The sequence below is a fragment of the Pollicipes pollicipes genome, unplaced genomic scaffold (genome assembly GCF_011947565.3).
Source record: "Pollicipes pollicipes isolate AB1234 unplaced genomic scaffold, Ppol_2.1 Scaffold_4740;HRSCAF=5597_pilon_pilon_pilon, whole genome shotgun sequence".
In the NCBI taxonomy this organism is placed as follows: Eukaryota; Metazoa; Arthropoda; class Thecostraca; order Pollicipedomorpha; family Pollicipedidae; genus Pollicipes; species Pollicipes pollicipes.
This window is the reverse complement of record NW_023596545.1, coordinates 26,201,015-26,214,469: the sequence shown is the minus strand read 5'-3', so window position 1 is coordinate 26,214,469 and position 13,455 is coordinate 26,201,015. Positions and strand designations below refer to the sequence as shown.

At 46.7% G+C, this 13,455-nt stretch overlaps 2 protein-coding genes across 2 annotated transcripts; both read right to left on the bottom strand.

The window, feature by feature from the left end:
* LOC119098118 (pro-resilin-like) lies at positions 1 to 2,822 on the bottom strand. Its single transcript, XM_037221046.1, has 3 exons — positions 2,811 to 2,822; positions 2,246 to 2,544; positions 1 to 4 (listed from the first exon to the last, which is right to left on the bottom strand). Exons 1-3 carry the CDS (start codon positions 2,820 to 2,822, stop codon positions 1 to 3), a joined length of 315 nt encoding a protein of 104 aa, XP_037076941.1.
* Positions 2,823 to 6,860: 4,038 nt separating this feature from the next.
* Positions 6,861 to 7,734, bottom strand: LOC119098117 (cuticle protein 7-like). Its single transcript, XM_037221045.1, has 2 exons — positions 7,723 to 7,734; positions 6,861 to 7,454 (listed from the first exon to the last, which is right to left on the bottom strand). The coding sequence occupies exons 1-2, from the start codon at positions 7,732 to 7,734 to the stop codon at positions 6,861 to 6,863; spliced, it is 606 nt and encodes a 201-aa protein (XP_037076940.1).
* Positions 7,735 to 13,455: the final 5,721 nt, after the last annotated feature.

Genomic DNA, 13,455 nt, shown 5'->3' with positions numbered 1-13,455 from the left:
TCACCTGCCAGCCGGTCAGCCCAGGTCACCGGCCCCGCCGTGGCCGTTGTAACCAGGCTGTCACATGCCGCCGCTGCCCGCTAAACTGCCCAGAAACGGCCGAAAGTCATTTTGACAGTTTGCCGCGACCGGCGTGTCCGCGTGCTTCGCTCGCTGGCGATGTCTACGTCTGCTCGTCACCGCTGCGGGTGCAGGATCGAACGAGCCGGGATCGACTCTGTCAGTCTTGGTCCTCGGATCTTTTCGGAATCTTGACCCAATTTAGAAGTGTTGTGGGCAAGTCTTGTATGATTCAGGATCCCTTTAAAAGGTTTTGGTGGAAATCCTGTGACCTGTCATATGCTATGTAGTTTTTGCTGCCGTGTCTTCTGAGATCTGTGATCACAGCATGTGCTTTTATACCAAAAGATCCTTCGGAACTTAGCATTGCTTGGAAATTTTGGCCTTGTAGTCTACCAGATTCATTCAGGAAAATGAAACCGCCTTTTCAAAAATAACTCCAAGTCAGACCAAGGCCAAGGTGAACGTTCCACTTCTAAGATAAAAGCCCGTAAGGTTGCAGCAGGTTGACCACATTGCATACACAGGCATACACAGGCATACCACAACCTCTGCCATATGCCCACTCATTCAATGGCATTGCAAATGATGAAGGAGGTTTATGGCAACCTAGCGCACTGGAAGACTGTTTAGCTACTTGAAACTGTTTCTTACGTATTGAACTTGGAATGCACTACAAGGGTGTTTCGATAATTTTATCGCGTAGACAACACTAGACCAGCTCTCATGAAGCTACATGTATCGGAAAACATTAAACGGGTCTTACCAGTACCTGGAAAAATCCTTCTTCCGTAACAAACCAATAGATAGAGGTGACGGTAACATTCTAGCCGCTTGTACACTAACAACGTTTTTTGGAAAATTGACGACCTGTATGGTTCTGGCCAGGTTAGCCATTCCGGTCTAAAAAAAATGATTTATGGTAATCACCTACGTTTCAGGAAATGTGGCCAAGCTAGTACAAGAGGCCTAAATATTGTGGACGAATGCTAGTCGCGATGGACTGGACTGCACGTCTAGGCAATTCTCGCGAACTGCTTAATCTTTCTCGTTCCCAATCTCTCTCGGTTTAGACCGCAGTGCGGTTGTATCGAAATCACTTTCACAAGAAATGGTATTCGCTGATTCCGGCCGATGACCATGCGCCGATCGGTCAGACCAGCGCCTGAAATCTTTTGGTGATACACGGTAGTGCATCGCACTGGCAGCACGACTGCTTTTCACATTTTCACGCCTTTTTCTACGCTGGTGGCCGAGGGTGACGACAGTCTTTTAACTGCGCACAACGTCTCCACATTTGCCAAGCACGTTCGACCGCCGCCTTTTTTCTCCCCCTCGGTTAGAATGTGTTGGACACGTGCTGATGTGACGTCAGATTGATAATATGAGGACCCAATCTCAAACCATGTCCTGAAGTCTTTTCTGCTTTTAGCGACAGTTTGTTATTTCCATGCAATCAAATGCGAAGACATTGGCTCCTCGCATGCAATGCTTCTAAAATTGCGCTACGGATCTAATGGGCTTGACACGTGGTCGTGACTAACTGGCGGCTGCATTATTGTCTTTAGAACTTAAAGAGCATATTCTGGAATGAATGGAATTCCTTTGTGTCGAAAACAGTGTAAGCTACAAGCAGTGGCTGGCCTCGAGGTGTTAGACACCTAATGGGTACCTCACCACCTCCTTCAACCCTTTTATGCCGTGAATATTGATCATACCATCCTGTTTTGCTTTATCAGAACAATTTATCGCATTATGTTAGATTTCACATGTTTCACGATTTGGTTTCACGCGACAAAAAACAGTTGACATGACGGCCGTCTCGGAAGAACAGTCCACTACGGGATGCTCTATTCGGCGTCCTGTTGATAAAACCTTCCTCGCCACCCTCGGCGGCGGCAATCCGCCTCTGGGTTCGGCTTCCTCGACCTCAGCGACCTCCTCCTCCACCTCCTCCGCTACCTCCTCCTCCTCCTCAACGGCGGCCGGCTCCTCAGCTGCAGCTTCCTCGGCTTCCGCCAGGGGCGCCTCGGTCGCCTTCTGCAGGTTGTACGTGCGGGCCCGGGCGCCGCAATAATGCCGAGCACCATAGACGGGCGCTTGGTGGTACACGGGAACGGCATGGTACAACGGCCTGGGGTGGTATGCGGGCGCGTGGTGGTAAGAGGGCGCCGGCTTCTCGTACTTGGGAGCGGGCTGGTACTCCTTGGCTTCACCCTCGTAGGTGACATCAGCGTCGTACCCCTGATCGCCGACCACGCTGTACTGTACCCGCTGCACGCGGCCGTCGGGTAGCAGCACGTGGTACGAGCCGGTCGTTTCGTAGCCGTTTCGGCTCTCCGTCTGGCCGTAATCGAGCCCAGCGTATTCGTCCGAGACGGCGTACTGGTACTCGTACTGGACCGGTGCCTTGGTGGCGTGGTACGGAGGAGGCGGGGCCGAGAAGACCACGGCCGCACCCAGCAGCAGGAACGCGATGGGAACCTGCCAGCGCGGGAAAACATCCTCTGAGATATTAGCGGATAGTACACAACAGATGGTCGCGGTAAGTCGTAGCAAATGTAGCACAATGTTTTCCAAGGTGACACAAGCGTGGCAAATATTTAATTACAAAGCTGCATATATCTGCACACACTGCAACACAAATGGAAATGCTTCATCGTGTAATTACGATGAGTGGAAGGTGAGTCAGACTAGATAGCTTATACGGAGATGCAAGCGTGGTTGTCTTATGCACGCATTTTCCTCACCTTGGAACACATATTGGCTTTGTGGTAGTTGGGAGCTGAACTGATGCTAACGCGTCGGCCGGTGCAGGCTGTATACGAGTCCCTCCCGGCATTGACCCAGTGGCCTTGACACCCCCATGTCGGTCATCAGAGCATCTCGGGTTCGCCGAGCGGATGAGGTTGCGAATATTGCCCTCATTACTCTCCTTGAGGCTGATATGATGAGATATACACTTTCCATTTCATGATCTGTTCGCGTTTAAGGTTTAAATACCCTACTTTTAGGCGGCCTCCCCAATAGCAATTGAAAAATCGAGTTCTGTAATGCAGTTCCGAAGCTCAAACCTTGCCTGCATCAGAGATACACTGGTTATGCCTGCCTGATGTTTCAGCTATCCTGTTTCGCCGTAGGTTCGTTGCAAGAAACCCACGCCGATGCGGTGCAAATAAAAGCTATGAGGTAAAAATATGTGCCTGCACCTGCGCTTGGTTGCGGTTTGCCCAGATCTCCATCGATTTCATATTCAAGTGCAGCTCATTTCCAGAAGATAGCTTTAAAGCTGTGTGCCTGTGCTGACGGACACTGATAAGATGCATCTTTTTTGTCTGGTCAAACTTGTGCGCTCTCAATTCGTTAAGATAAGCTAATCTGGAAAAATCGACCCCCTGCACAGGGCATCTTGGGTTCGCCGAGGGGATGAGACTGAGAATATTTCTCTTTTTGTGGCTGATGTGATGATATATACATGTTCCATTTCATGATCTACTCACGTTTAAGCTTAAAATACCATAATCTTGAGCAGGCTACCCCGTCAGCACTTGAAAAAAACCTGGTTTGTAATGTAGTGCAGAAGCTTTAACCCTGCCCACATTAGACTTAGTTTTGTTAGGCGTGCATGATGTTTCAGCCATATTGGTTCGCCTAGGTTCATTGCAAGAAGCCCACGCTGATGCGGTGCAAACAAATGCCACGATATTAAAATGTCTTCTTGCACCTGCGCTTGGCTGCAGTTTCATCTTAATCATTTTTTCCCCAGATCTCCATCGATTTAAAGTTCAAGTGGGGCCCATTTTTGGAAGATAGTTTCAAAAACCTGTGTGTCTAAGCTGACCGACACTGATAGCATGCGTCGTTTCTTTTTTTTTGTCTGGTCAAATTTGCGCTCTCAACTCGTTTGGATAAATTAGCCTGGAAAACTTGACCTTCTGTACTGGATATCTTAAGTTAGTTTGGCTCTAATATAGAATACGTTCCACACATGAGTCGTGATGTTTGTACTGTCAAGCCTAACAAAGCCCCATGAGAAGCATTATATTGTTGTAGCTAATCTCTCCTTCGATTGACTTAAGTCATACACAACTTTGTATGCCTAAGTTGAGTGAATCCGTATTGCACAACTTAAAAAGACAATAGCTTGGTATCCTACTGCAGAGATTGAAGCTTTCAGCTTCCCAAATGAGTCAAACCTACGCAGGTGTGTAATGTTGGTCGAGGAAGCGGACTTGTGGCTTGGCATGCTGCATTTTCACTAGTTAGATTCAATAGGACTTTGTCATGGTCTTTTACTGTGGTCTTTGTCGGTTGATATATTGTGTACTCTTCAAGCGTAGCTAATAAGCAGCCAAATTTATCATAAATGAAAACTGCATGAAGCTATAGTAAACAATTGCCAAAATAGTTGCATCTCTAATAATAACGGACAGACCTGGATGTCCGTGAGCTAGCAATTTATCAAGCGATTTATTCAGCGACGAGTTCTGAATTGTCTGAAAAAGGGTTGTAGGGTCGATTGCGGCAGTAGAACACCAAAAATACCCTTATTTTGCAACATCATGTGACCTTCAAGGTCAAAAGCTGAGTCAAAGGACGGGGAGCTCGATATTACTAAAAAATTACCTGCCGACTTTCAATTTCCAACTGTCAGAATATTCACTACAGAAAGAACTAGCGTCAGTCAGAATGTCCTGACCTCTCAAGATCACCATTCAATGTCAAACGAGGTATGAATAAATCAAGGTCTGAATAAATCGCCAACTTCACGGACTCGTAGTCCACCGACTGCCCACCGCGGTTTTAATTATCGTCGTGGCGGGTGCGCCACTGGCTAAAAACACTTCTTAAACACATTTCTCTTGCTAACATAATTCAATGTCAAGCCTGATCGTAAAGTTTTCAAGTTGTTTATACCTTTGACGTTGTCAACTTTATGATTTTAGTAGCAGGATACTTCGCACAATGTTTGAAAAAAATATCCGCTTTTCGAGTGGCAAAATGAGGTGGGAAAACGAGAGATAGTTGAAAGGAAAGCATTGGCCATTTGGTAAATCTCCATTGCAAATAAAATAAAGTTGTCAGTCGCTCGAAGACAAACATCGTCGGCATGGGTGGAGAAAAGAGGTGGGCTGCGTGGGAAGGAGGAGGGGAACGGCAGCTTCAACTCATCGCTGAACTTCGGCCTTTTCGTACGCCCCTCAAGTTGTGATTAGAGGTCATGTCAAACAATGCAAAATGATTTTTTTCCGGTTTTGGGAGCTGACTCGCCATGTAGAGAACGCTTAGGCTCACCGCAAAAGTAGGCTCAGTTGAACTACTTTGCATTTTATCATTTCGAGCTCCAAACAGTCATGAATTATCCACACACTGGGTTGCTACACTTTGGTGTGTTTTGTCGCAGTGTTAACACTGGCTTTCGCCGGGTAAAAGATGCGTTAATTTTTGCTGTTGAAAAATGCCTACAGCTGGCACGTACTCTTCGCCGTCTGATCTCGAATTGAGGATAACATGTGAAGTAATTCAAATAAGCCTGCTTTTGCGGTGAGCCTAAGCGTTCTATACATGGCGGCTCAGCTTCCAAAACCAGGAAAAACTAACCATTTTGCAGTGTTTAACTTGGCCTCTTTCAAAAATTGAGCAACGTACGAAGAGGCCGAGATTAAACAAAGAACTGAAGATGCCGTCCCCCCTCCTCCTTCCCACGCGGTCCACCTCTTACATCCACCCATGCTGACGATGTTTGCATTCTAGCGGCTCCCAACTTTACCTTATTTGCGACGGGTATTTTTAGATTAAGCCACAGAAACTAAATTTGCGTAGACCCAGTACACAGCCTTCTGTCTTATTACGTGTTAGTTAAGTGTCTTATCTGTTGCTAGTGGACAGCAAAACATGATGTTTTTCGTAAAAATAGAACTGAAAACCTTTTCACATGACGCCATGCATAGGTAAGTGACTTAAAGTAGTCTGGGACCATTTTCTCCAGACATGCTGAACGTAGAAGCCTTAAATGTTCTTCAGAAATTGATACCAATGTGCCTTTACCAATAATGTGTGGTGCCGCAGATTGTTCTTTTTACGGCAGCTACACACTCGCTGCCTGGAGAGAAACTTGGCCTACTGCCTTGACAGGCTATGATTCATGCTCTACGGGAAATATATACATTGTGTGAGGTTTTTAGACTAAGATAACCATGTTGAAGATCATTTAGTGTAGTTCACGCTCATGCCCCTCCTAAGACTTAAACCTTCTGTTTTCTGAGCAAGGCGTCTACGAACTTTTGCAGCATAGAGAAGTTGAAATACTTCGAGTGAGTCAGTCCGTACCCTGCGATTAGAATTTCGAACGGCTAGTATGGGAGCCCCTTTGATGGCATGCAGTAATCTCATGACACAATCAAACCATGACGTGTTAATGAACATGTCCACAAACTTCTGAGCTTTTGCTGTCTAGAACAATTGTTGCGCTTGAAACATCCCAAAATTGACACGTGAGCTTACTTCATCCCATCTGATGCTTGCTCCAATGCCTTTATATCTGACAACTTCCCTTTAAAACCAAGTTAAACCCAACAAAGTATGCGCATCCTTAAAAAAATAAACATCAGTGATTACCCTATTCACGCGGTCTACCGGGGAAATGGCCTAGGCATATGTAAGTATTTAACTGGTGTTGTTTGGAAGAAGAACTGTTGTGCTTAAACTGCCGACATCATGTTCAATCCATTATATTTCGCAATTAAATAAAAACAGTTGACATAACGCCGTCTCTGCAGAACACTCCACTACAGGGGGCTCTATTCGGCATCCTGTACATAAGCCTCCTCGCCACCCTCGGCGGCAGCTTCCGCTTCTGTCTCGGCCTCCTCGGCCTTAGCGGCCTCCTCTTCCACCTCCTCCGCTACCTCCTCCGCCTCCTCAACGGCGACCGGCTCCTCAGCTGCAGCTTCCTCGGCTTCCGCCAGGGGCGCCTCGGTCGCCTTCTGCAGGTTGTACGTGCGGGTCCGGGCGCCGCCATAATGCCGAGCACCGTACGCGGGCGGTTGATGGTACACGGGAGCGTGGTGGTAAGAGGGCGCCGGCTTTTCGTATTTGGGAGCGGGCTGGTATTCCTTGGCTTCACCCTCGTAGGTGACATCGGCGTCGTACCCCTGATCGCCGACCACGCTGTACTGTACCCGCTGCACGCGGCCGTCGGGTAGCAGCACGTGGTACGAGCCGGTCGTCTCGTAGCCGCTTCGGCTCTCCGTCTGGCCGTAATCGAGCCCAGCGTACTCGTCCGAGACGCCGTACTGGTACTCGTACTGGACCGGTGCCTCGGTGGCGTGGTACGGAGGAGGCGGGGCCGAGAAGACCACGGCCGCACCCAGCAGCAGGAACGCAACGGGAACCTGACGGCGCGGTAAGACATGCCAGGGAACATTGGAAACAGTGCATAGGAGCTAATGATGGTACGCAATAGCAAATACATCATGATGGTGTGTAGAACGGTGACACAAGCGCGGTAAAGATTTGATTACAAGGTAATATGTGTCTGCGCATACCACAGCGAAAGTATGAATGTTTCATCGTGTAATTCCAATGAGTGAAAGGTGAGTCAGACTAGATAGCTTATACGGAGATGCAAGCGTGGTTGTCTCATGCACGCATTTTCCTCACCTTGGAACACATGTTGGCTTTGTGGTAGTTGGGAGCTGAACTGATGCTAACGCGTCGGCCGGTGCAGGTTTTATACGAGTCCCTCCCGGCATTGACCCAGTGGCCTTGACACCCCCATGTCGGTCATCAGAGCATCTGGGGTTCGCCGAGCGGATGAGGCTGCGAATATTGCCTTCATTACTCTCCTTGAGGCTGAGATGATGAGATATACACTTTCCATTTCATGATCTGTTTGCGTTTAAGGTTTAAATACCCTACTTTTAGGCGGGATCCCCACTAGCAATTGAGAAATCGAGTTCTGTAATGCAGTTACGAAGCTCAAACCTTGCCGGCATCAGAGATACATTGGTTATGCCTGCCTGATGTTCCAGCTATCCTTTTTCGCCGAAGGTTTGTTGCAAGAAGCCCACGCCGATGCGGTGCAAATAAAAGCTACAAGGTAAAAATATGTGCTTGCACCTGCGCTTGGTTGCGTTTTCATCTGAATCATTTTTTCCCCAGATCTCCATCGATTTCATACTCAAGTGGAGCTCATTTCCAGAAGATCGTCTCAAAGCTGTGTGCCTATGCTGACGGACACTGATAAGATGCATCTTTTTTGTCTGGTTAAACTTGTGCGCTCTCAATTCGTTTAGATAAGTTAACCTAGAAAAATCGACCCCCTGCACAGAGCATCTTGGGTTCGCCGAGGGGATGAGAATGCGAACATTTCTCTCTTTGTGGCTGATGTGATGATATGTACATGTTCCATTTCATGATCTACTCACGTTTAAGCTTAAAATACCATAATCTTGAGCAGGCTACCCCGTCAGCAATTGAGAAACCTGGTTTTGTAATGTAGTGCAGAAGGTTGAACCTTGCCCACATTAGACTTAGTTTTGTTAGGCGTGCATGATGTTTCAGCTATATTGTTTCGCCTAGGTCATTGCAAGAAGCCCACGCTGATGCGGTTGCAAACAAATGCCACGATATTAAAATGTCTTCTTGCACCTGCGCTTGGCTGCAGTTTTCATCTTAATCATTTTTTCCCCAGATCTCCATCGATTTAAAGTTCAAGTGGGGCCCATTTTTGGAAGATAGTTTCAAAAACCTGTGTGTCTAAGGTGACCGACACTGATAGCATGCGTCGTTTCCTTCTTTTTTGTCTGGTCAAAATTTTGCGCTCTCAACTCTTTAGACAAGTTAGCCTGGAAAAGTCGACTTTCTGTACCGGATATCTTTAGTTAGTTTGGCTCTAATATAGAATACGTTCCACACATGAGTGCGTGATGTTTGTACTGTCAAGCCTAACAAAGCCCCATGAGAAGCATTATATTGTTGTAGCTAATCTCTCCTTCGATTGACTTAAGCCATACACAACTTTGTATGCCTAAGTTGAGTGAATCCGTATCGCACAACTTAAAAAGACAATAGCTTGGTATCCTACTGCAGAGATCGAAGCATTCAGCTTCCCAAATGAGTCAAACCTATGCAGGTGTGTAATGTTGGTCGAGGAAGCGGACTTGTGGCTTGGCATGCTGCATTTTCTCTAGTTAGATTCAATAGGACTTTGTCATGGTCTTTTACTGTGGTCTTTGTCGGTTGATATATTGTGTACTCTTCAAGCGTAGCTAATAAGCAGCCAAATTTATCATAAATGAAAATTGCATGAAGCTATAGTAAACAATTGCCAAAATAGTTGCATCTCTAATAATAACGGACAGACCTGGATGTCCGTGAGCTAGCAATTTATCAAGCAATTTATTCAGCGACGAGTTCTGAATTGTCTGAAAAAGGGTTGTAGGGTCAATTGCGGCAGTAGAACACCAAAAATACCCTTATTTTGCAACATCATGTGACCTTCAAGGTCAAAAGCTGAGTCAAAGGACGGGGAGCTCGATATTACTAAAAAATTGCCTGCCGACTTTCAATTTCCAAATGTCAGAATATTCACTACAGAAAGAACTAGCGTCAGTCAGAATGTCCTGACCTCTCAAGATCACCATTCAATGTCAAACGAAGTATGAATAAATCAAGGTCTGAATAGATCGCCAACTTCACGGACATGTAGTCCTCCGACTGCCCACCGCGGTTTTAATTATCGTCGTGGCGGGTGCGCCACTGGCTAAAAACACTTCTTAAACACATTTCTCTTGCTAACATAATTCAATGTCAAGCCTGATCGTAAAGTTTTCAAGTTGTTTATACCTTTGACGTTGTCAACTTTATGATTTTAGTAGCAGGATACTTCGCACAATGTTTGAAAAAAATATCCGCTTTTCGAGTGGCAAAATGAGGTGGGAAAACGAGAGATAGTTGAAAGGAAAGCATTGGCCATTTGGTAAATCTCCATTGCAAATAAAATAAAGTTGTCAGTCGCTCGAAGACAAACATCGTCGGCATGGGTGGAGAAAAGAGGTGGGCTGCGTGGGAAGGAGGAGGGGAACGGCAGCTTCAACTCATCGCTGAACTTCGGCCTTTTCGTACGCCCCTCAAGTTGTGATTAGAGGTCATGTCAAACAATGCAAAATGATTTTTTTCTGGTTTTGGGAGCTTACTCGCCATGTAGAGAACGCTTAGGCTCACCGCAAAAGTAGGCTCAGTTGAACTACTTTACATTTTATCATTTCGAGCTCCAAATAGTCATGAATTATCCGCACACTGGGTTGCTACACTTTGGCGTGTTTTGTCGCGGTGTTAACACTGGCTTTCGCCGGGTAAAAGATGCGTTAATTTTTGCTGTTGAAGAATGCCTACAGCTGGCACGTACTCTTCGCCGTCTGATCTCGAATTGAGGATAACATGTGAAGTAATTCAAATAAGCCTGCTTTTGCGGTGAGCCTAAGCGTTCTATACATGGCGGCTCAGCTTCCAAAACCAGGAAAAACTAACCATTTTGCAGTGTTTAACTTGGCCTCTTTCAAAAATTGAGCAACGTACGAAGAGGCGAGATTAAACAAAGACCTGAAGATGCCGTCCCCCCTCCTCCTTCCCACGCGGTCCACCTCTTACATCCACCCATGCTGACGATGTTTGCATTCTAGCGGCTCCCAACTTTACCTTATTTGCGACGGGTATTTTTAGATTAAGCCACAGAAACTAAATTTGCGTAGACCCAGTACACAGCCTTCTGTCTTATTACGTGTTAGTTAAGTGTCTTATCTGTTGCTAGTGGACAGCAAAACATGATGTTTTTCGTAAAAATAGAACTGAAAACCTTTTCACATGACGCCATGCATAGGTAAGTGACTTAAAGTAGTCTGGGACCATTTTCTCCAGACATGCTGAACGTAGAAGCCTTAAATGTTCTTCAGAAATTGATACCAATGTGCCTTTACCAATATTGTGCGGTGCCGCAGATTGTTCTTTTTACGGCAGCTACACACTCGCTGCCTAGAGAGAAAGTTGGCCTACTGCCTTGATAAGCTATGATTCATGCTCTACGGGAAATATTTACATTGTGTGAGGTTTTTAGACTAAGATAACCATGTTGAAGATCATTTAGTGTAGTTCACGCTCATGCCCCTCCTATGACTTAAACCTTCTGTTTTCTGAGCAAGACGTCTACGAACTTTTGCAGCATAGAGAAGTTGAAATACTTCGAGTGAGTCAGTCCGTAGACTGCGATAATAATTTCGAACGGCTAGTTTGGGAGCCCCTTTGATGGCATGCAGTAATCTCATGACACAATCAAACCATGACGTGTTTATGAACATGTCAAGAAACTTCTGAGCTTTTGCTGTCTAGAACAGTTGTTTCTATTAAAACATCCCAAAATTGACACATGAGCTTATTTCATCACATCTGATGCCTGCTGCAATGCTTTTATATCCGACAGCTTCCCTTTAAAACCAAGTTAAACCCAACAAAGTATGCGCATCCTTAAAAAAAATAAACATCGCTGATTACCCTGTTCATGCGGTCTACCGGGGAAATGACCTAAGCATATGTAACTATTTAACTGGTGTTGTTTGGAAGAAGAACTGTTGTGCTTAAACTGCCGACATCATGTTCAATCCATTATATTTCGCAATTAAATAAAAACAGTTGACACAACGCCGTCTCTGCAGAACACTCCACTACAGGGGGCCTATTCGGCATCCTGTACATAAGCCTCCTCGCCACCCTCGGCGGCAGCTTCCGCTTCTGGCTCGGCCTCCTCGGCCTTAGCGGCCTCCTCTTCCACCTCCTCTGCTACCTCCTCCGCCTCCTCAACGGCGGGCCGGCTCCTCAGCTGCAGCTTCCTCGGCTTCCGCCAGGGGCGCTTCGGTCGCCTTCTGCAGGTTGTACGTGCGGGCCCGGGCGCCGCCATAATGCCGAGCACCCGTAGACGGGCGCTTGGTGGTACACGGGAGCGGCGTGGTACGACGGCCTGGGGTGGTACTCGGGCGCGTGGTGGTAAGAGGGCGCCGGCTTCTCGTACTTGGGAGCGGGCTGGTACTCCTTGGCTTCACCCTCGTAGGTGACATCGGCGTCGTACCCCTGATCGCCGACCACGCTGTACTGTACCCGCTGCACGCGGCCGTCGGGTAGCAGCACGTGGTACGAGCCGGTCGTCTCGTAGCCGTTTCGGCTTCCGTCTGGCCGTAATCGAGCCCAGCGTATTCATCCGAGACGGCGTACTGGTACTCGTACTGGACCGGTGCCTTGGTGGAGTGGTACGGAGGAGGCGGGGCCGAGAAGACCACGGCCACGCCCAGCAGCAGGAATGCAACGGGAACCTGCGGGTGCGGCAAGATGCCCCATGAATAGTAAGAGATAATGGACAACAGATCATCACTGGTAACCAGAAGCAAATAAACCATGGTGCATAGAATGGTGATACAAACGTGGCAAATATTTGATTACAAGTTTACACAAGTATGTGCATACTATAGCCCAAATGGGAATGCTTTATCGTGCAGCTTCCGTGGCTGAAAGTCAAGATCCAGAGCCAGACGAGACGTCGCACACCGAATTGCAAACGTGGTAGTCTTTTGTGGATATTTCACTCACCTTGGAACACATGTTGGTTTTGCGGTACTCTGGAGCTGAACTGATGCCAGTGTGTCGGCCGGCGCAGCTTTTATAGGTGGGCCCTCTCGGCACTGACCCAGTGGCATTGACACGGCCCTGGTCCGCCATCAGAACATCTCGTTTCGCTGCGGATGAGGCTACGAATATTGCCCTCATTTCTCTCCTTGAGTCTGGCGTGATGAGGTTGAACTCTACATTTCAGGATATACATACACACACATATATAGATGTACATATATATATATATATATATATATATATATATATATATATATATGTATGTATGTGTGTGCGCGTGTACGTTTAAGGATTAAGCACCCTAATCTTAAGCAGGCTACTCCTAAAGCTATTGAAGAGCAATTCCGGTCCTGCCTTGAAGCAAGTTACCTATAAGACCACTGAAGAAAAATATGGTCCCGCTATGTAGCACCCGATTTTAAACCCTGGATTTTAAAAGTGATTTGTGTAGTGTTTCACTTGGCATCAAATGCTTTTTCACCGCTGGTTCATCGAAGGAACTGCACGTCGAGGCGTTTCAAAAACATAATACGAGATGCACATTTTCGTCTGCGGTTGCGGTCGTAGTTTAATCTGGAAGATTTGTTTTGCCAGTTTTCCATTGAAACCGATGTAACTGGACCTCATTCCTGAAAGCTGGTTTCTGGAAAGATGTGTGCATAATGCTGATAGGCAAAAATGAAGTGTCTCATTTTTTGGTCTGGTCAAACCATTTACGCT